Below are 20,097 nucleotides of genomic sequence, written 5' to 3'. Positions count from 1 at the left end.
ACTAGAATTTTACAGATTTCTGAGCTATGATAAAATATTTTAGATATGGAATTATTTAATTTAGTTTTTTAAGTGCAGTAATTTTATGCATTTTTAATTTATTCATCAGGTTAATTCAGTGTGTTTATTTGATGTATTCAAAGTGTTTTTGTGTTTTAGTGCTTTATTCTTATTTTCATATTATTTGGGATTACTCTTGGGCTTCATAGAAAAATAGTTAAAAGGATATCTGATCAGATTTTCTTACTCATATTATTTGCTATATTTAGAGGATTTTTTTCTAAGGAATGACTTTGTAATATTAGTATGTAAACAAACAGCCCACATGCATACAACTTAGATGTTCTAATGAAGTTTATTGATGGGTATATTTAAACCAGTAGTTTTTAACAGACAGTGTTAGGAAGAGGTAAAATGAAATCTTCACAGACCCCTGACTGAAACTGTAGATATTCAGGGTCTCAGATTGATCAGGGTGGAAAAAAAGAGGGTAGGGAAGAGAAAGACTAGTAACTTCCCCAAATTGAGGTTGCAAGCAGGGTTGTAAGGCCAGAAGTAGCTTTCCATCAAATCTTAGTCTAGTCAGCACAGAGTCTCTCAGAAGAGCTAGTTGTGGGAGGAAACTAGGGTGTCTGCATTTGTGTTAATTTCACCCCCCCCCCATAGTGGCATATTGAGGTTAGAAAACCCCTAGGTTTTCTGAATAGAAAGTTTTCAGCTTGTAGCTCTTAAAACCTTTGGTTTTTTTTTTTTAATATAAAAAAGTCCCATCTCTGTTATGTTAAGAATACTTCAGTTTTTCTAGTTTCCAGGATTCTAGGGCAGTGTTTGGAAGAATAGAAGGATAAGAGTGGCATCTGAAGGCTCATCTTTCTTATTAAGATAGGGAAATCTATTATTTATGAAAAGAGAGTGCTACAACGAAAATAGTGCACTTGTGTATAGCTGAATATCATCACAGTTCTGGAAACAGGGAGAATTCTTCCCAATAATTTTAAGAATATAAGATAAAAGAACAAAATTTTCTAATAGAAACAAAGAATGCTAAGGATTAAAAAAAATTTTTTTTTTTGAGGAGGTGATTTATAACTAATTTGACTAGTGCCAAAGGGGAACCACTTCTCAATATCACTACTGACCCAGAGTGGAATTTAAGAGGTGTGGTTAACTGAGTAGAACAGATAAGGTTCTTAGTCCTTTTCTCTGTGCAGACTGAAATACATTGCTAATATTTATTTATTTATATATCTATTTATTCATTCATTCATTTATTTTTAGGTTTTTGCTGGGGGGGCAAGGCAATGGGGCTTAGTGATTTGCCCAAGGTCACACAACTAGGGAATCATTAAGTGATTGGGTCTGGATTTGAACTCAGGTCCTTCTGACTCCAGGGCCTGTGCTTTTATCCACTGTGCCACCTAGCTTCCTCTGCCCATTTGATTTCTAAATAACTAGTTGAATGCTGAATATAAACATGAAGTAATGGAATTCAGGAGGGGGGATGTGAAAATTGTTATTGAAGAAATTACAGTTGAAGAAAGGTGGATTACCAGGGCTTAGAAGAAAGTGTATGAATTAGATGTGGCCCCATATGGGTTTTCTTGGCAAAGATATTTCCTTCTCCAGGTGATTTCATTGATGGGGAAGCTATAGCAAACAAGATTAAGTGATTTGTCCAGATAGTGTTTCAGCCCCTTTTTTGAATCAACTCTTCCCAACCCCACAATCAGTATTTTTTTTTCCTTTGAGCCACCTCGCTGGCTTCAGTGATAGAATGCTAGACCTTACTTATTATGAAGAAAGATTTTAATTATATAGTTACTGTATATGTTAAACATATACAGATTAGGTTCACATTTTTGAAAGTTACTTTAAAAATAAAATCCTCAGGGGCAGCTTGGTGGCACAGTGAATAGAGCACAGGCCCTGGAGTCAGGAGTACCTGAGTTCAAATCCGGCCTCAGACACTTAATAATTACCTAGTTGTGTGGCCTTGGGCAAGCCACTTAACACCATTTGCCTTGTAAAAAAAAATAAAATAAAATCCTTTATCTTATTTGCTTATTTGTTATTTCTTATTAAAAGCTAAGTGCAAAACATAGTTTAACACATTAAATGTTCTGGTTGTTGGAATTCTAGTTAAATCAGGTTTCCTTGTAACTATTTTAGCCTTTTGCTTCTATGGTTAATAAAATTGTTGGAATGGTTGGAATTTAATGCTTTTATATTTGTGAGTGCTTGGCACAGAAATAATATAAATATTAGTGATTCTTATGATTATTACTGTCATCTAAAACATGTGGTATATGCTGTAAGGGATAAAAATAGATATAAAACCAAATAAAACTTTTAGTTTTATTAGGGAAAGTTAGACACTGAACATGTTATCTAAATTGAACTGTAGCCCCCAAATTACAGACTTTGTTGTTAAAGATTTTCAGAAAAGAGAAATAAAAGATTCAGGAAATATAAAATATACAGGAAAAGTTCTATGTAAAACGTGAGACAGTGGTTGGGTCTGCATGAGTCAGTAGAATTTGAATCAATGGAGTGGATAACCTTCTGCCACATTCTAAATGGAAGGAGTACTTTGAAACAAAAGTACAGAATTTAACTAGATCAGAGAGCAGGGTAACAGTTATATTGTGGTGTTGATTAGTAGTGAGAGGTTTCATTGACTAGGTATAGCTGCATCAAATTTTGGAGGGCCTTCAAAGAGAGGGAGGATGGGGCAGAACTGAAGATTGATTGGTATGGAAAGTATTTTAGCGAGAACAGAGAGCTAGAACAGACAGGAAGGGGGTTAGATCCAAGATATAGATGTAGACAGATTAGCCTTATAATAATTATATAATCTTATAATAATCTTCATTATGATATTTCAATTATTATAATCATATAATAATTTTCACTAAGAACCCGAACTAAAGGAAGAATTAATGGAAGATGATGTTAAGAGCCACTTAACCCCATTGCCTTGCAAAAACCTAAAAAAAAAACCAAAAAAAAGTTTATGAGATGAAGAGAGAAAAGGGAGCTAGCTTATAATGAATGGTTTTCATTTTGGAGGGATATGAAGAAAGTCTTCTCTTGAGATACTAAAAAAATGGAATGAAAGAAAGAGGTGGGTAGAGAGAACAGCTTTTTTATAGTCAGTATTAGAGGATTATTTAAGTTTCTAGTTGAATTTGTTCTTTAAGTATTATCATTACATTTGTTTAACCTCTAGCATGTCAAGATCAAGATACTGTTCGGAGAAGGAAAGAAAAGTACAGACAAGAGCTATTGGAACAAATAGCTCAGCAGCAGAGGAATAAAAGACGGTAATGAAAAAGTGTTTTTCTGAACCAAAAACATTTACAAAAAAGTTTATTTTGTGGTTTAGTGAGGGGGAAGCAACATTTAACTGATAACTCAGTCTTTTCTGTAAGATTATAGGGTTATAAATTTTAAGTGAGAAGGTACCCTAGGGATCATCTAGATAAACACCATAATTTTTTTTAATAAAAGAAAGATTTTTTTTGAATTTTACAATTTTTCCTCTCATCTTGCTTTCCTCCCCCCACCCCCCACAGAAGGCAGTCTGTTAGTCTTTACATTGTTTCCATGGTATACACTGATCTAAGTTGAATGTGAAGAGAGAGAAATCATATCCTTAAGGAAGAAAAATAAAATATAAGAGATAGCAAAATTGCATAATAAGATAACAATTTTTTTTTTTAAATTAAAGGTAATAGTCTTTGGTCTTTGTTCAAACTCCATAATTCTTTCTCTGGCTACAGATCATATTCTCCATTGCAGTTAACCCCAAATTGTGTCTGATTGTGCACTGATGGAATGAGCAAGTCCATGATCAACCATTAAGATTGATCATCACCCCCATGTTGCTGTTAGGGTGTACCATATTCTTCTGGTTCTGCTCATCTTGCTCAGCATCAGTTCATGCAAATCCTTCAAGCCTTCCCTGAATTCCCATCCCTCCTGGTTTCTAATAGAAAAATAAGCATTCCGTCACATACAAAAACCACAGTTGGTTAAGCCATTCCCCAATTGAAGGGTATTCATTTAATTTCTAATTTTTTGCCACCACAAACAGAGCTACTATAAATATTTTTGTACAAGTGATGTTTTTATCCTTTTTTCAGGATCTCTTCAGGGTTTAGACCCAGTAGTGGCATTGCTGGATCAAAGGGTATGCACATAATTTTTGTTGCCCTTTGGGCATAATTCCAAATTGCTCTCCAGAAAGGTTGGATGAGTTCACAGCTCCACCAGCAATGTATTAGTATCCCAGATTTCCCACATCTCTTCCAACATTGATCATTGTCCTTTCTCCTCATATTGGCCAGTCTGAGAGGTGTGAGGTGGTACCTCAGAGATGCTTTAATTTGCATTTCTCTAATAAGTAGTGATTTAGAGTATTTTTTCATATGACTATAGATTGCTTTGATTTCCTCATCTGTAAATTGCCTTTACATATCCTTTGATCATTTGTCAATTGGGGAATGGCTTGTTTTTTAAAAAAATTTGACTTAGTTCTCTGTATATTTTAGAAATGAGTCCTTTGACAAAAATACCAATTGTAAAATTTTTCCCCAATTTACTACATTTCTTTTGATTTTGGTTACAGTGGTTTTGTCTGTGCAAAATGATTCCTTGTTCTCCTAGTTTGCTTATAATATTGTTTTTTATATCTAAATCCTGTATCCATTTTGATCTTACCTTGGTATAAGGTGTGAGGTGTTGGTCTAATCCAAGTTTCTGCCATACTAACTTCCAATTTCCCATCAGTTTTTTCAAAGGAAAGGGTTTTTATCCCAAAAGCTGGACTCTTTGGGTTTATCAAATAGCAGATTACTATAATCATTTCCTGCTATTGCACCTAGTCTATTCCACTGATCCACCACTATTTCTTAGCCAATACCAGACAGTTTTGATTGATGCTTTATAATATAATTTTAGATCTGGTAGGGTTACGCTACCTTCTTTTGTACTTTTTTCATTAGATCCCTGGAAATTCTTGATTTTCTATTTCTCCATATAAATTCACTTAGAATTTTTTCTAACTCATTAAAGTTTTTTTTTTTTTGGAATTTTTATTGGTAGGGCACTAAACAAGTACTTTAATTTAGGTAGAATTGTTATTTTTATTATATTAGCTCAGTCTATCCATGAGTAGTTGATATTTACCCAGTTATTTAAATATGATTTTATTTGTGTGAAGTTACTTTGAATGGAATTTCTCTTTCTATCTCATTCTGCTGCATCTTGCTAGTCATATATAGAAATATTGAAGATTTATGAGGGTTTATTTTATATCCTGTGACTTTACTAAAGTTGCTAGTTATTTCTAGTAGTTTTGTTAGATGATGTTTTGGATTTCTCTAGACCACCATAATCTTTTTTTTTTTTTTTTTAGATTTTTCAAGGCAATGGGGTTAAGTGGCTTGTCCAAGGCCACACAGCTAGGTAATTATCAAGTGTCTGAGGTCGGATTTGAACCCAGGTACTCCTGACTCCAAGACCGGTGCTCTATTCACTGCACCACCTAGCTGCCCCAGACCACCGTAATTTTCTAAGATTTGCCTATAGTTTAACAGTTTTTAACTGAACATAATTTGATTGAAATCCAATGTTTTGACTTCCTTTTTTTTAAGTGTTTTTTTTTTTTTGCAAGGCAAATGGGGTTAAGTGGCTTGCCTTGCCAAGGCCACACAGCTAGGTAATTATTAAGTGTCTGAGACTGGATTTGAACCCAGGTACTCCTGACTCCAGGGCTGGTGCTTTATCCACTGTGCCACCTAGCCTCCCCCTTGACTTCCTTTTAAATGAAATACTTTGAGAACCTCTCTGGTTCTCATTTAACTCATTTGGAAAATGATGTTAGTTGAATTGTTCTCTTAAACTCCTTCTTAACTTTAACGTTTTCTTATTCTATGATTTCTTGAGGCTGAAATTGGGCCTATGACTGCTATAAGGAACTCCCTGGCAAAGAAACTCCCTATCATTAACATAGGGGCACTTTCTCTTTAAGTTGTATTCTTAGAGAATTGACTAGAGTATTAAGAGTTAACCTTTGACTTTCACAGGCATTATATTTCAGAGGGAGGAATCTTGTTCCTTTTGAGTCTTATTCTCTGTGTACTATCTGGGTAACCCAGGTCACTTCATCTCTCTGATTCCATAAATGTAAAAATTTATTCTTACTGTTTGGCAGCAGTTTGAACATGTTTAATTAATGCTGTCATCCATTGCCATGACTTTCCTCCCAAATGTGGCTTAACATTATAAAATTACCTGTGTGCCATTTTCCCATATGAAAACCAATTAGGTATATTAGAGAGATTACTTAATAAGAATTTTCTCATTCTTTTTTTTAATGGCAAGGCAATAGGGTTAAGTGACTTGCCCAAGGCCACACAACTAGGTAATTATTAAGTGTCTGAGGTCAAATTTGAACTCAGGTCCTCCTGACTCCAGGGCCAGTGCTCTATCCACTGTGCCACCTATCCACCCCAAATGTTCTCATTCTTAATGAAAAAAGTACAAAGGTATAATTGGGGATACATATCCATTCCAAATAGGGTTTTTTAAAACTTTAGATTATTGTCTTTGTTATTTCATATAGATTTTTTTTTTTCTTTTTTGCAAGGCAGTTGGCTTAAAGTGGCTTGCCCAAGGCCACACAGCTAGGTAATCATTTAGTGTCTGAGGCTAGATTTGAACTCAGGCACTCCTTACTCCAGGGCCGCTGCTCTATCTACTACGCCACCTAGCCGCCCCTTCATATAGATTTTCAGAAATATCTACCTATCTCTAGTTTCTTTTCTAGGGATGAGCAAAATGGATTTTATCTTTTTAAACATGTAAAAGGAAATATGTTCACTCTCATTCTCACTGTTTAATTCTCTTGCCCCATGTTTCAGGGTATGTGTATTATCTATATTTATATCCATATCTATAGATAGATCATAGATTAGAGCTGGACAGGACTTCAAAAACCATCTCATTCAATGTCTTTTTTTAATGAATGAGTAGACTGAGACCAAGAGAGTATAATTTTTAAGTATCTGCTCTGTGTAAGGCACCATGTTAAGCTCTGGCAATACAAAAAGAGGCATAAAAAAACCAGTCAAGGAGTTCAGAATCAAATAGAATAATCTATACCAATGTATTTTAATGTCTAATATGTGCAAATACAGTAAATATTGAATGGAGAAAACTTGTGATAAACAGATAAGTAGAAAAATTTTTTTATTTCCTAAAGAGTATTTTTCTTACTAAGCTTTATTCGAGAGTATTTACATTACAGATGATCATTAGTAGTATCAAGCTGCCTGAGTAGAAAAGAAGTGGAATGTATGTTTATATATATATATATATATGTGTGTGTGTGTGTGCGTGTGTATATATTGGGTGTGTCAGGGTGGGCTGGTGATCTTTGCATTAAGGAGTTCACAAGCTTCTTTTATTCTTTCATTGTTTGTACTTCCTATGATACAAGATGCCTATTTCTGTTGTCTAAGGAAGATTATTAGTGGTTATTTATACCTTTTGTGTTTGATTGTTAGAATGATTCTTAGACAATCAAAGATATCTTTGATTCAGTTTATAAAAAGACTTTTTTTTTTTTTTAGATTTTGCAAGGCAGTGGGGTTAAGTGGCTTGCTCAAGGCCACATGGCTACGTAATTATTAAGTGACTGAGGTCGGATTTGAAATCAGGTACTCCTGACTCCAAGGCCAGTGCTCTATCTACTGCACCACCTAGCCGCCCCTATAAAAAGACTTCTAAAAAATTTGGAAAGTGCTATAATTAGAAATATCTTATTATAAAGTCACTTTAATTTGAATATTTAATATCTATAAACAGGATTCTTTAATAGGTTTCTATAGCACACTGAATAAAATGGTCTCTTTAGCCTGGCTTTCAAGGCCATGTCTACTTCTTACCTAGTAGTTTACAGTCTAATTTCATATTACACATATTTATTTACCATTCTTTAATTCAAATCAATTCTCCTCTGACTCTGGAATTGTATTCAGTATTTCCACTGGTACCCTTTTTCTATAGTTGTAGCTGCTGTATCTTCTTTCAAGATGTATTTTTGGGGCATCCTCTTCCGGAAGCTTCCCTTTATCCTCAAACATGATAGAGTGTAGACTTGTTTATAATACATGTGAAATATTGTCATTACTTTTGAGAGCAACATTTCAGAAAAGAAATTGAATCTGGATAAAGTGACTGTAAAACCCAGTCATACAATTATTAATTTGATCATGAGAGCTGTCTTCAGTTATATGAAGGTCCAACCCTGAGAAGGGTGATATTCTACCTGGTCTCAGTGGACAGAATTTGGAGTCTTGGAAGTTAGTTTTATACCAAAATAGATTTAGGTTTGACTTAAAGAAAAACCTTCCCTTTAGAGTAAGAACTACTCCAAAATGAAGAGTCTGCTTTTAAAGGTAGCAGTTTTCTCTTTCACCCAAGGTTTTCCTACAGTTACTTGCAGATATGGAATAGACATTTTTGTTCTGTTTCAGGTAAGACTAGATGACATCTGAAAATCCCTTCTACCCCTGGAGATGCTTTGAATTTTTCATGCTTTTTTGACCTTTCCTGATGCATTTGTTCCTAGTCTAATTTTCATTATGATTATTTGTACTACATTTCTCTCTTTTTTTTTTCTTGGCTTTGTTTACAAATATTAACTCTTTTGATCCTCACAGCAACCCTAAGAAGATGGATATTTTTGGTGGAAAACTGAGGCAGACAGAGGTTGAGAAACTTTAACTAAGGTTACATAGCTATAAGTTTCTGAGGCCTAATATGAACTCAGGTTTTTCTGACTCTAGTTCCAACATTCTAACTTCTGCACCACGTGATACTCTCATCAACTTGATTTCTCACTTTTCCCTAGCCCCAGATAGCCAATCATTTGTCAAATTCTTTTGTTTTTGCCTCTGAAATCTCTGGAATCCATTTCCTTCTTCCTGTTTACTTGGTCAGGCTCTTATTTTAGGCTTTTTTTTCACCTTTTGTCTAGATTATTTCAGTGGCCATCAAATTCTAAGCCTTCTCAAGTTTTCTCTTTTCTGTCCATTATCTAAGGAGTATAGGCCTGATCATGTGACTTACTCAGTAAATTTCAGTGACTTCCTCTTCTAGGTTCAAATATAAAGACATTTCTTTGACATTTTAAGTGTCTTATAACTTACTTACCTTTCCATGTTTGTTATTTGCAAACTACATCTTTGAATCTCCCATCTCTGGTCCTTTGCCTGGGTTTTTCCCCATACCTAGACCACTTGAATTCCCTTCTGCCTCTTGGAATTCCTGGTTTCTTTAAAGTTCTGCTATAGATACAGTGCTTCTTCTTTTATGAGTCCTTTTCTAATTCCCCTCACTAGTCTTGATTCTCCCTCCAGTATCCTCATACATTTTTTATACCTTTTAAAGTATAAGCTCCTTGAGGGAGAAAACTACTTTTTTCTTTTTTATATTTATCGTATATAGATTAATATATGTACACTAACCTCCTCTATTAGAATAAATGCTTCTTGATAGTGGGAGTTGTTACATTTTGTGTGTTTGTGTGTGTGTGTGTGTGTGTGTGTGTGTGTGTGTGTGTTTGCATTTCCAGCATCTAGTATAATGTGTGGTTCATGGTAGACACTTAATAACTGTTTATTGATTTGATGAATTAATTTATATCCCCAGGGCATAGTAGTTTGTCCAGTACACATTAGTCACTATAGAAATGTTTGTTGATTGATTGATTTGCCCTTGTTAGGCTGTGAATTTCTTGGAATTCCGGGGCATAGTCTTTGTAGGCTTACTCTATTTTAGAGTAGGTACAATTCTACATTACTGATACTTCTTTGCAAAGGTAGAATGGAAGTTTTTGAAAAATGAAATAGGTTTTTTCCCTTCATGAATATAGAGGATTTTTTTACTTGTGTAATTCATGTTTTGAAAATTACTTAGACTCAAAGTTATCTTAGCACATTTGCTGGACAAAAATATACCAGACACATCCCACTTCAGTGAATTTTTTTCCCTTTGTCCTACTTTGGGTGGGATCAATGGTAATTAAAATTACTTAAGGTTGTATACAGTCAACAAACATTTATTATGATTGCCTATTACAAAAAATAATTGGGACTTATAGAAATTTTAAAAAAAACTGACACCATTCCTGATATCAAGAAGTTGCTGTTTTATTAGGGAGATATTACACAAAAAGAGAGCGAATATGATGGAAACATAATGATAAGTTTGAAATAAGTTCTGAGCAGAGTGCTCTTGAAAAAACTGACTGATGAAAGGATACTTTTGGGGAACTAGGAAGATTGAAAAAAACTGAAGAAAGAGAAAATTCTGGGAGATGGAAAGGAGGGAATTGCAGGATATAGGGTCACTCACCTGTGAAGATGGAAGCTAAAAGTAGCATTTTTCTTTTTGAGAAAACAGATGTCCATATTTGCTGGGACAGAAGTAGTACCTGGAAGAAAGGAGGGAAGGGAGGAGTGCTGTGAAATACATGTGGAAAAGTAGGTGGGAGCTAAATTGTGGATGGTTGTCAATGCTAGACTAAGGAATTTACATTTTATTCTAAAGGTGATAAAATAAGGAATCATCAAGATTTTTGTGTAGGGGAGTGATCAGAGCTGTTTCTTGGAAGTTAATTTTTGTAACTGGGTACAGGTGTATTGGAGAAATGAGTTGCATATAAAAATTGTTTGAAATTAGGAATCCTACCGTTTAGTGACCTTTAGAGTTGTGTCCGTTACAGTGATTATTCTAACACTTATTTAAACTTTATTTTTCTAATATATTCCACTTAGAGAAAAAGAACTAGAACTCAGTGTTGCAGCGACTGGAGAAGTTGACCCTGAGAAATTGGTAAGAATTTATTGTATTATTATAATGTTTAACTTTTCATTTAGTGGGGAAATTAGGGGAGGGAAAAAGAATCATAAAAGCAAGGAATCTAAAGAAAGTATAAGATTTGCCTTAATGACACTTAGGTATATAAGAATATGATGATATTCTTGTCATGGAAATGTTAGGCAGAAATTCTATGCTTTCTATATTAAATTACATCATGAGCTATGCTGACTTTTTATGTCCTGAGAGAATATGTTCTTGTAACATTCCTTGCTGACCCCTTTGATAAACTGTCTGAGAACAGTCCTCTTTTATATCAGACCTTGAATTGACCTTGGTACCCTGCCTCTGCTAACTAGCTAGGGACCTGCACCAGGAAAGTTTTACCAGAACAATGAGCCAGAGGCAAAAGCCCCAAACTGTTAGTTCTTTGCTTACTAAAATGAGCCTTTGTATCCCTGAATACACTGAGTAATCTTTTAAACTATACCTGCTCTGAACATTTTACCTTTCCCAGCATGTAGGTCATTCCCTGAACTCCTATATAAATCCTAGCTTTTTTTTCCCTTGCTAGGGGGATCTTTGTTCCTTATCATCCTGAGTTGTAAATTGTGAAATTTCTTTAACTATTCAAAGCCCAGCTTCTCACCTGAGCTCCAAAGTGTATCAGCCCTAGCTCATCACCTTAACCCCAAACTGTATTATTATAATAAGAGTAATAAGTATCAAGTCTGAATTCATATTTTATAAAATATGAATATAAAGTCAGTTGTTAGTTGTTCTTCATTTTCCTGAGAGAATTTTCTTTTTGTTTTCAGATCATAATTTTCATTTTAATACAAAATTATCTTTGCTTTTCTCAAATGCAGTATATAGTGTATTAAAAGAAATGTACCAAGTCATTGTTTACAATATAAAATAACACTTTAGCTACCATATCTTGGTCAACCTAAAGACTTGAATATTTTGTTATGAAACTTTTCTCTTTTTGTAAGAAACGCTCTTTTTCTCTTTTGCTAAAGTATATTTTAGTAAATGTTATAAAAATTAAAATGATTAAAATGAAAGTAACAATTTTATTTGTACTTCAATTTTGCAATTCTCATTATAAGCGGAATGGATTACTAACGTCATTGCAGCTAAGTAAAAAGGAGGTAATTATTTCTCTTATCTGAAATGCTGTTTTTATCTAGTTGCATATGTAATATTTACTGAAGGGAATATTTGGTCTTCTTAATGCATATTTTGTGATGTATCATGGTACATGATACGTGTTAAAGTGTTTAAAAAAGAAAAAGAAAAAATTATATGAAAATTTAGGCTTAAAAAACATGTTGGTTAATTTTTGAATGTGTGCAAATTCTATATTATATGAGTTATTTTTTTTTCCCACATTTTTAATGTTGCAGTAGTTTTCTCCACTTGTCACCTAGCTTGCTTTTGGGTGACTTTCTCTTGAAGCTAGCATATGTTTACTTAGGAAAATGCAAAACTCCTTTTAGCTTTGACCTGAATCATTACTACTTTGCTAAATATGCTACAAAAAGATAATATCAAATAAAATTTTTAAAATTCAAGGATAAATACAAACTATTTTTGATCATCTATGCTCTTGTTCCCATTTCTTAGCCCAGGTAATTGGGATTTATTTCAACATCCAAAACTTAAATACATTTTAGTAGAAAGGAATGCTATGGCATGTTGTGATTTCCTTCTTCATTTGCCTTTTTTGTTTTTTGTTTTTTATCTTAGCTAATGAGATTAAATGACTTGCCCAAGGTCATACAGCTAGGTAATTATTAAGTGTATGAGTCTTGATTTGAACTCAGGTCCTCTTGACTCCAGGATGGGTATTCTATCCACTAGCCACCTAGCTTCCCCTTTCCATTTTAAAATTATAGGCATTTCCTATATTGGGATAAGTTTTGTTCATATTTAGCTAGTTGTTTGGATTATGCAACACATTTCCCTCAACACTTCATAGCATGTTAACATTTCAAGCTATAAGAGATTATAAAATTCATATATAGAAAAATAATGTCTGTAGATGTTAGGGAAAATTGTAATACTGCCCACAAAATAACATTTATCCCATGTTATAACTGAAGTAGTAGTTCTAATCCCCAGATTCCTCCAAGGCTTCTGAACCCCCATTTCCTTATGGTCATCCTCCCCTTCTGGTACCCCTGAAGGAGATAAACAAAATGAGAGATAAACACATTGTTTTTGGTGGTAAAGCCTTTCTTGATTTTTAAAGATTTCTGGAATTACAGAGATCGAGAAAAGCAATATTAAAGCAAAGATGGGGAGGGCCCCAGTGGCAAGGTTATATTAGCCATTTGTATCTGAATTATTGACTTGTTTGGTATCATTGGTTTTGGAGACTATCTATCTATCTAGATCTGTGTAAACACACACACACACACACACACACACACACACACACACACACACAATAGAATAAAGTTTGTGGTTGTTATAACAATATGCTTTAAGGTTGTTTTGGGCCTTACATTTCTTTCCTGTTTGAACAAAATCCAGATGGTTTTGGATTAAACAGGGAAAGTAAATATAAGACATTTTACTAATGTTTAACATTGTTGCTACCTTTGGTGAACTTCTCTTAAAAGGGGTATAAAATTAAGAAGAATTAATAACAAATAACAGCTAACATTTAAATAGCCATCTTTTAATAGCCTTAGGATATAGGTGATTATTATTATTATTAGTGTCATCATTTTTGTTGTGGTTCTATTATTTTTCAATTGTGTCTGACTCTTTGTGATCCCCAATTGGGGTTTTCTTGGCAAAAATACTGGAGTAGTTTGCCATTTCTTTTTCCAGCATATTTTTCAGATGAGGAAACTGAGGCCTACAGGGGTTAAGCAATTTGCCCCATGTCACACAGTTAGGAAGTGTTGGAGGTTGGATTTGAACTCGGGAAGATGAGTCTTCCTGACTTAAGATGTAACACCATCTAGCTGTCCCTATTATTTTTCAGATAAAGAAACCTAGGGTTTAGAGAGGATAAATCATATAAATCTGCTTAAGGTGACAAGGCTTGTCAGTGACAGAAATGTCTAGCCCACCGATGTCACATTAAGGCTGTGTGTTGTGAGGAAATCTCTCTAAACCTTAAAGCACTATTCAAGTATAAGCTCTTGGTGCTGGTATTTCAGTCCCCAGGGAAAGTATCTTTTTCTGATCCCCACCCCCAGTATCCCAGACTTCTGAAATCTGCCACGGTAACTGTGTAGAGAGAAATATGACTCTCACAAGTAGGAATCCTGGTTTCTAACACCTTATTTTATAGATTTTTTTCTTCCTGTAAGATCATTTCATTTACTGAATCTCTTTGTGGAGCTTAGTTTCCTCGTCTGAAAAGTGAAGAAATAACACTTTACTTGTCTGAAGAACTTTTTGGCTATTTAATTATTATATTATTGAATTTAGGGATGATTATCTCTTGAAGTCCCTTCCAGTCATTAGCATCAAAGAATTTACAGAATAATCATTTATTTTTCTTTTTTTTTTAGCCTGATAGACTAAAGCAATTAGGTACAAGCCCAAGATATTTTGAAAAGAAGTTATCACTTTCTGAAGAGAAGATTCCACCTGAAAGACCCAAAGTAGCTTTCCAGACACCTCTTCCCACCTTATCTGACTCATCTAGACCAACTTTAAATGAAGATTTTAACCAAGGGATCAACACTACCCTTGGTGAAATGATATCATCCAGGTGCTTGTTTATAATGTTTTTCTTTTTAGGAATTAGGTAAGGTGTTATTTTTAAAATTTAGATGAATTTTTGAATTTAATCATGAAGAAAATGCTGTCCTTAGAGAATTGTCAATTTCTTTGTAATGACTTCTTCAGTTTGATTCCTGTTTTTGCAAAACCAAGAAAATTATTAAACATTTTTCATCCCTTTAAGTTGAATGTTAATTACTTTAAAATTTATTACAGGTTTATTCAGAAAGATTATTCTTTGTAATATCCCTATATGGAAACCATATTTTTATATGTTGCTAGTTTTGGAAATTTCCACTTGGCAAACATTGACTTCTTTTAATTTCTTATGAAAAAAAATCTAGTGTGACTGTCTTTTACATGTGAATCATACTACCTGGTGTCTTTGTTTAATTACTTTTCTCTGTCAAGTTAGACCTTAGAAAACTCAAATCCCTAAATTAGATCTCAGATATCATAATAAGTTTTCAGACTCTAGATCCTGTATAACTTTGATATCATACTGAGTCTTAAAGAATTAATGCTATTCTTTACTTGTAAGATACATAAATGTAAGATAATATACTTCCTGTGTTTTCTATTCCTGTGGTCTGTACTGTTAATTATCCTTCATACTGTCACTATTCTATCCATAAAAATTTTTTTCTTTATTTCACAGAAAATGCTGTTAACATTGATATTTCTGTTCTGTACTCCCTGTTGACAGATCTTATGTCTGTTAATGACAGGTTGGATGATAACATTGATATATATTTTAAAAAGTTAAACACTTTATTTGTTCATAAAATTAAAAGTTCTTAAGTTAAAGTTAAAAGAGGTTAAAAGAGATGATGATTATTCATTGCCTTAAATGACATTTATTTTAGCTACTTTGCTGTATTCAGATACTTGGTTGAAAAGGCAAGACAAAAGTAAAGGGGAGAGAGATTAGATAACCAGTGAAATGTGTAAGGAATCACCAATATCTCATTAGTCTTTCAAAATCATTTTGAAGAAAATAACTTGGGAGAGTCAGTTGGGTTGTACCAGAAAAGGAATGTTTCTGAGGAAGCAAAGAATATTTTTCTCCTTTTCTTTTAGAAAATTTCTTACGGAATTCCCCAGTTTGGAATTATTAAAAATATAGACATGTAGAGAGAAGCTGTTTGTTGCATAGAGAAAGTATATGATTTACAACTACAGTGTTTCCAAAGACCTTATATATACAAGATGTTTCAAAGTCTTATGAATTGTAAGTAAAGCTTAAAACTTCACAGAGATATTTAGGACAATCTTGTATATTAAATACTATGGATTATGTCAAAATATCATTTTTGAAATTAGTTTCTACTTATCCACTTCTTAAAACCTCTTCTTCCCAACCTTTTTTTCCTTTGCTTTTGTAGTTTCAATACCTTGAGAAATTATACCTCCCCCCCCCCCCCCCCCCCCCCCCGCCATTTTCAGATCTGTTGAAGGCTGGGAAAGGATGTAAATAACCTAGCTTAATCTTTCTTTGGATTTTGGTTAGAATGGACCTGTACTTTGCCATCATTTCACAAAGAAGAATATACTAACATCCCATCACAGATAACTGATAACATTCTAAAAAGTTTATATGGCAATAAAATTTTAAAAAGTTGTATTATATTATACTCTCTCTAGAACAACTTTCTATTTGAGAATCCTTTTGTAAATCAAATTCTCCTTATATAAATAAGGTGAATAATTTCCTGTAAGTCTGTATTTATATTTGTGTTTATGATTATAAATTTTATGTATATTTGATGTATATGTAAATATTTATGTGTATGCTTGTAGAGTTTTGTGTGTATATATATATTTTTTTATATTTTTTTGGGTTTAGACCCCATAGGAGTGTATGAGTGTGTTTGTGAGTATGTCACATGTGTGTAATGCATGTGTGAGGGAAATGGAGGGTTGTATGAATGTAGAATGATATACTTTTCTAGAGATGTGTTCCCCAAATGATTCCATTCTCATTCCTCTATAAAGAGATGACCTAAGACTTGGGAGTAAAGATTCTAGAGTTCTGTGCCTTGATGACTCTTCCTCCAAGTCAGAGTTTTAATTTTTTTTCTATAAAATAGTTATGGTGCCTCCCTTCCAAATGTGATAGATGGTAAAATGTTATTAGGTGACAGAACATTAGACATTATTTGTGTGAGGGAGGGGATACTAGGTTATGTGTGTATATGTGAGGAACATGGATGATCACTCATCCATTCATCCATCTGTATGTAGAAAAATATCTGAAACTAACCTGGTGATATTATCTGGCTATTTATATAAGAGAAGTATGTGGGAACATGGGAGGAATATGTGGACAGTGGACCTCAGGAGATATGAGTGTGTGAGAGATATAGGGGAAATAGAAACATCAGGGGATTTATGTATAGAATTATGAGTGGAACATATGTATAGATAAGAGTATCTTGTGTCTTTGGGAGCGACTTGGGATCAACTTGGGAGCAACTTGGGAGCATGGGTCCATGAGTGTGCCAAGGGGACTTGTAGGGGGAATATGAGTATTCCTGTGTGGGGCTTCATATGGATATATATAAGATGTAAAAATATCGTGTTATCATTAAATGTATACATGCTTAAATAAATAATATATTCTTAATATAGAATAAATAAATAATATATATACATGGAAATGTATGTGTGGGATAAATGGGAGTATATCTGTGGGTAGGGATCTGGATGTACATGAGGATGTACTTAGGGGTATGCATCTGAATGAGAATGTGGTTGGAAGGCTCCTCGGCCCATGAAAAGGAGAGTGAGTAGGAGTAGTAGAGAAAAATGTCAGGTCAATTTTCCTTCTTTTTTTTACAGCTTTCTTTTTTCCCTTTACCAGCTCTTTCTTCTTTCTTAATACTCTCTATTTCTTCTACTCCTTCCTGTCTTATACTCCCCCTTCTTTTCTACCTCACTTTCTGTCTCTTCTTCCCTCCACTTTTTGTTTTCCTTTCCATTTGTGACAGAAGAAAGTTGCAGTCAGAGAGCAAAGGAGGAAGGGTGCTGGGGTCCTGGGATGGCATCAGAACACTGTTTATCTTAGTGCTGAATCTTGTAGTGCATTGGTGGTAGGGGATAGAGTTTTCTCTCCCACATTCCACATTTCCCGTTCTTTTTCCTTTAATCTTTTTTATCTCGCTGCTGCTCCTACAACCCATCAATAAGGAATGACTTTTTATCATACATGATTAAAACTAGCATTTTTTCCTTTGTTTTGAAGAAAGTGTGGAAGTTATTTTCATCTTAAAAGAGTGAAATCAATTGTTTTTTTAAGCTATTATGTATCAGAGTTCTATACATTTTGTTTTTAGCAAGAAATAAATTCCTTCAGGCAGAGGTTAAATTAAGACTAGTTGTTATACTTTGCAGGTGTTTTTTTCTTTCTTTAAAATTATGGGAATTTCTTTATTTTGGTTGCATAAAAAACAACCTGAGTTTGACAGACCCATTTCAGAAGACAGGGTTAACTTTCAATGGTGTTGAATGTCTTTTTAAAAGGAAGTTTATTCTTCACTTTATGGGTTCACAAATTTAGTAGGGGAAGGGGGGACTGTAGTGACATAGTAGAAATACTGTTCTCTTGAATCAAAGAGTAAAACATTAAATAAAATATGCATTTGGTTTCTAATCCAACTAAATTACTTCTTATATTAACATATGCCTGAAATGAAAGGATTTGCTTTCTTATTACAATAATGCCTAAATCTTTAAATTAGGGCACATTAGATCAAATATTGGATTTACAGCAATGAAATTCTGCTCTAGGGGACCTTTTAAATCTTAATTTCTTTAAGCTATACAATGAAATATAAAATGGATTTTCTAACTTGATTTTGATTTAGGATTACATCTCTACCTCCACCTCTGCCCCCTCCACCTGCGCCATCTTTGCTCAACTATCGAACTCCATATGATGAAGCATACTATTTTTATGGGACCAGAAATCCTTTGGATCCCAGTCTTGTATATTGTAAGTTAATGCTACATTAAATATTTTACCTATTGGTTCAAATAGGAACATTGATTTTTGTGCTACATTAAATATTTTACCTATTGGTTCAAATAGAAACATTGATTTCTTGATGGAAAATATGAAAAGATAAATTTCTGAAAAGTATTTGAATAAATTCTAAAAGTAATATAGTATAAAGGTATTATCTTGTTATTTTTGAAAAATGCATTATTTAAAATCTTGCTGATACACAATGACTGCCTTATCACCTTCTAAGATGCTTTTAGAAAATGAGTTTTCTTAAAAAGGTTTTTGTGGGGCAATGGGTTACACAATTGAACTCAGTTCCTCTTGACTGTGGAACCAGTGCTCTATCCACTATGCCACCAAGCTGCCCCCCCTTTTTTTCCCCTTTTGAATTGCTAAAGCAGAAAAAACATGATTAAATTTTTTTTGCAATTATTTGGTTATTTTTTATTGGTGCTTTTTTTTCATATGCCTATGCTCTAAGTGCTCTTAAATTTTTTTGTTCATTTTATATATATCTATTTTATATATATCTAAGATTGATGGCATTTTTTCTTATTTTGTCTAGACAACCCAGGAATGATGGGAATACCTCCACCAAACTTCGCTAGTGTCCCTGATAATCGTGAACCAGTAGGCCCCATTATGTAAGTATATATAGCAATTCTGGGAGGGATTTTGAATATAATTAACCCTTTCTTATTTACTTTCTACTCACCATATATATATATATATATATATATATATATATATATATATATATATATATATATATATATAATTTTTATGTATGTGTGTTGACTGTATTACCTGCATATTTGGACATACTTTGATAGATTTGTGTTGAGAACACTGTCTGATGTTCCCGATAACCACATCTTATCGTTTCTTGTGTCTTATTTTTTTGAGTTACTGGTATACCTCCTTCTGGTAGTAAGTTCCCCTGATGATGAAGCACTTTTATGCAACTTTTTGTTACTGATTTGTTGTAACCCACTCAAACAAAGCATTTGACTCAAGAAATTCTTTGGAGCCTCCTAGTAGCTGTCACTAAAAGTATATTGATACTGAAGAGATAGGCATTTGTTTCATGGAGAAGCTTGGTGTCATTACAAGTAGTGTCTTCCTTTTATTTAATTTTAGATCTAGTTTATTGTCTGTCTTTGGTGTCAACTTAAAATGTTTGAACTGTTGCAGCATCCAATTGCATATCATAATCTGAATAATAGATATTTTTTATCCACTTGGTTTTCCTCTATGGATAGTTAATTTGTTGCATAAAGTTTCCTTTTTTTTAAAGGCAATTGGGTTAAGTGACTTGACCAAGGTCACACAGGTAAGTAATTAATAAGTGTCTGATATCAGATTTGAACTCAGTTCCTCCTGACTCTAGGGCCAGTGCTCTATCCACTGTGCCACCTAGCTGCCCCCATAAAATTTATTTTTAAAACTTA

At 33.6% G+C, this 20,097-nt stretch overlaps 1 protein-coding gene across 27 annotated transcripts in view; it reads left to right on the top strand.

Moving 5' to 3' along the window:
- CSPP1 (centrosome and spindle pole associated protein 1) overlaps positions 1-20,097 on the top strand; it is a 149,286-nt gene that overhangs the window by 76,682 nt on the left and 52,507 nt on the right. For 19 of the 27 annotated variants that reach the window (XR_012471896.1, XM_074203287.1, XM_074203289.1 and 16 more), the window contains 6 exons: positions 3,230-3,323; positions 10,848-10,905; positions 12,003-12,044; positions 14,427-14,629; positions 18,507-18,634; positions 19,212-19,290. Coding sequence is in view for 26 of the 27 variants with exons in the window: in XM_074203287.1 (XP_074059388.1) it covers positions 3,230-3,323; positions 10,848-10,905; positions 12,003-12,044; positions 14,427-14,629; positions 18,507-18,634; positions 19,212-19,290 (604 nt within the window). In the remaining variant the exon portion in view is untranslated. The remainder of the gene's footprint in view (positions 1-3,229; positions 3,324-10,847; positions 10,906-12,002; positions 12,045-14,426; positions 14,630-18,506; positions 18,635-19,211; positions 19,291-20,097) is intronic. The other 8 variants (XM_074203283.1, XM_074203302.1, XM_074203301.1 and 5 more) reach the window with 4 other exon arrangements.

This window comes from Macrotis lagotis, chromosome X (genome assembly GCF_037893015.1).
Source record: "Macrotis lagotis isolate mMagLag1 chromosome X, bilby.v1.9.chrom.fasta, whole genome shotgun sequence".
Classification (NCBI taxonomy): domain Eukaryota; kingdom Metazoa; phylum Chordata; class Mammalia; order Peramelemorphia; family Peramelidae; genus Macrotis; species Macrotis lagotis.
This window is presented reverse-complemented; position numbering and strand designations above follow the sequence as displayed.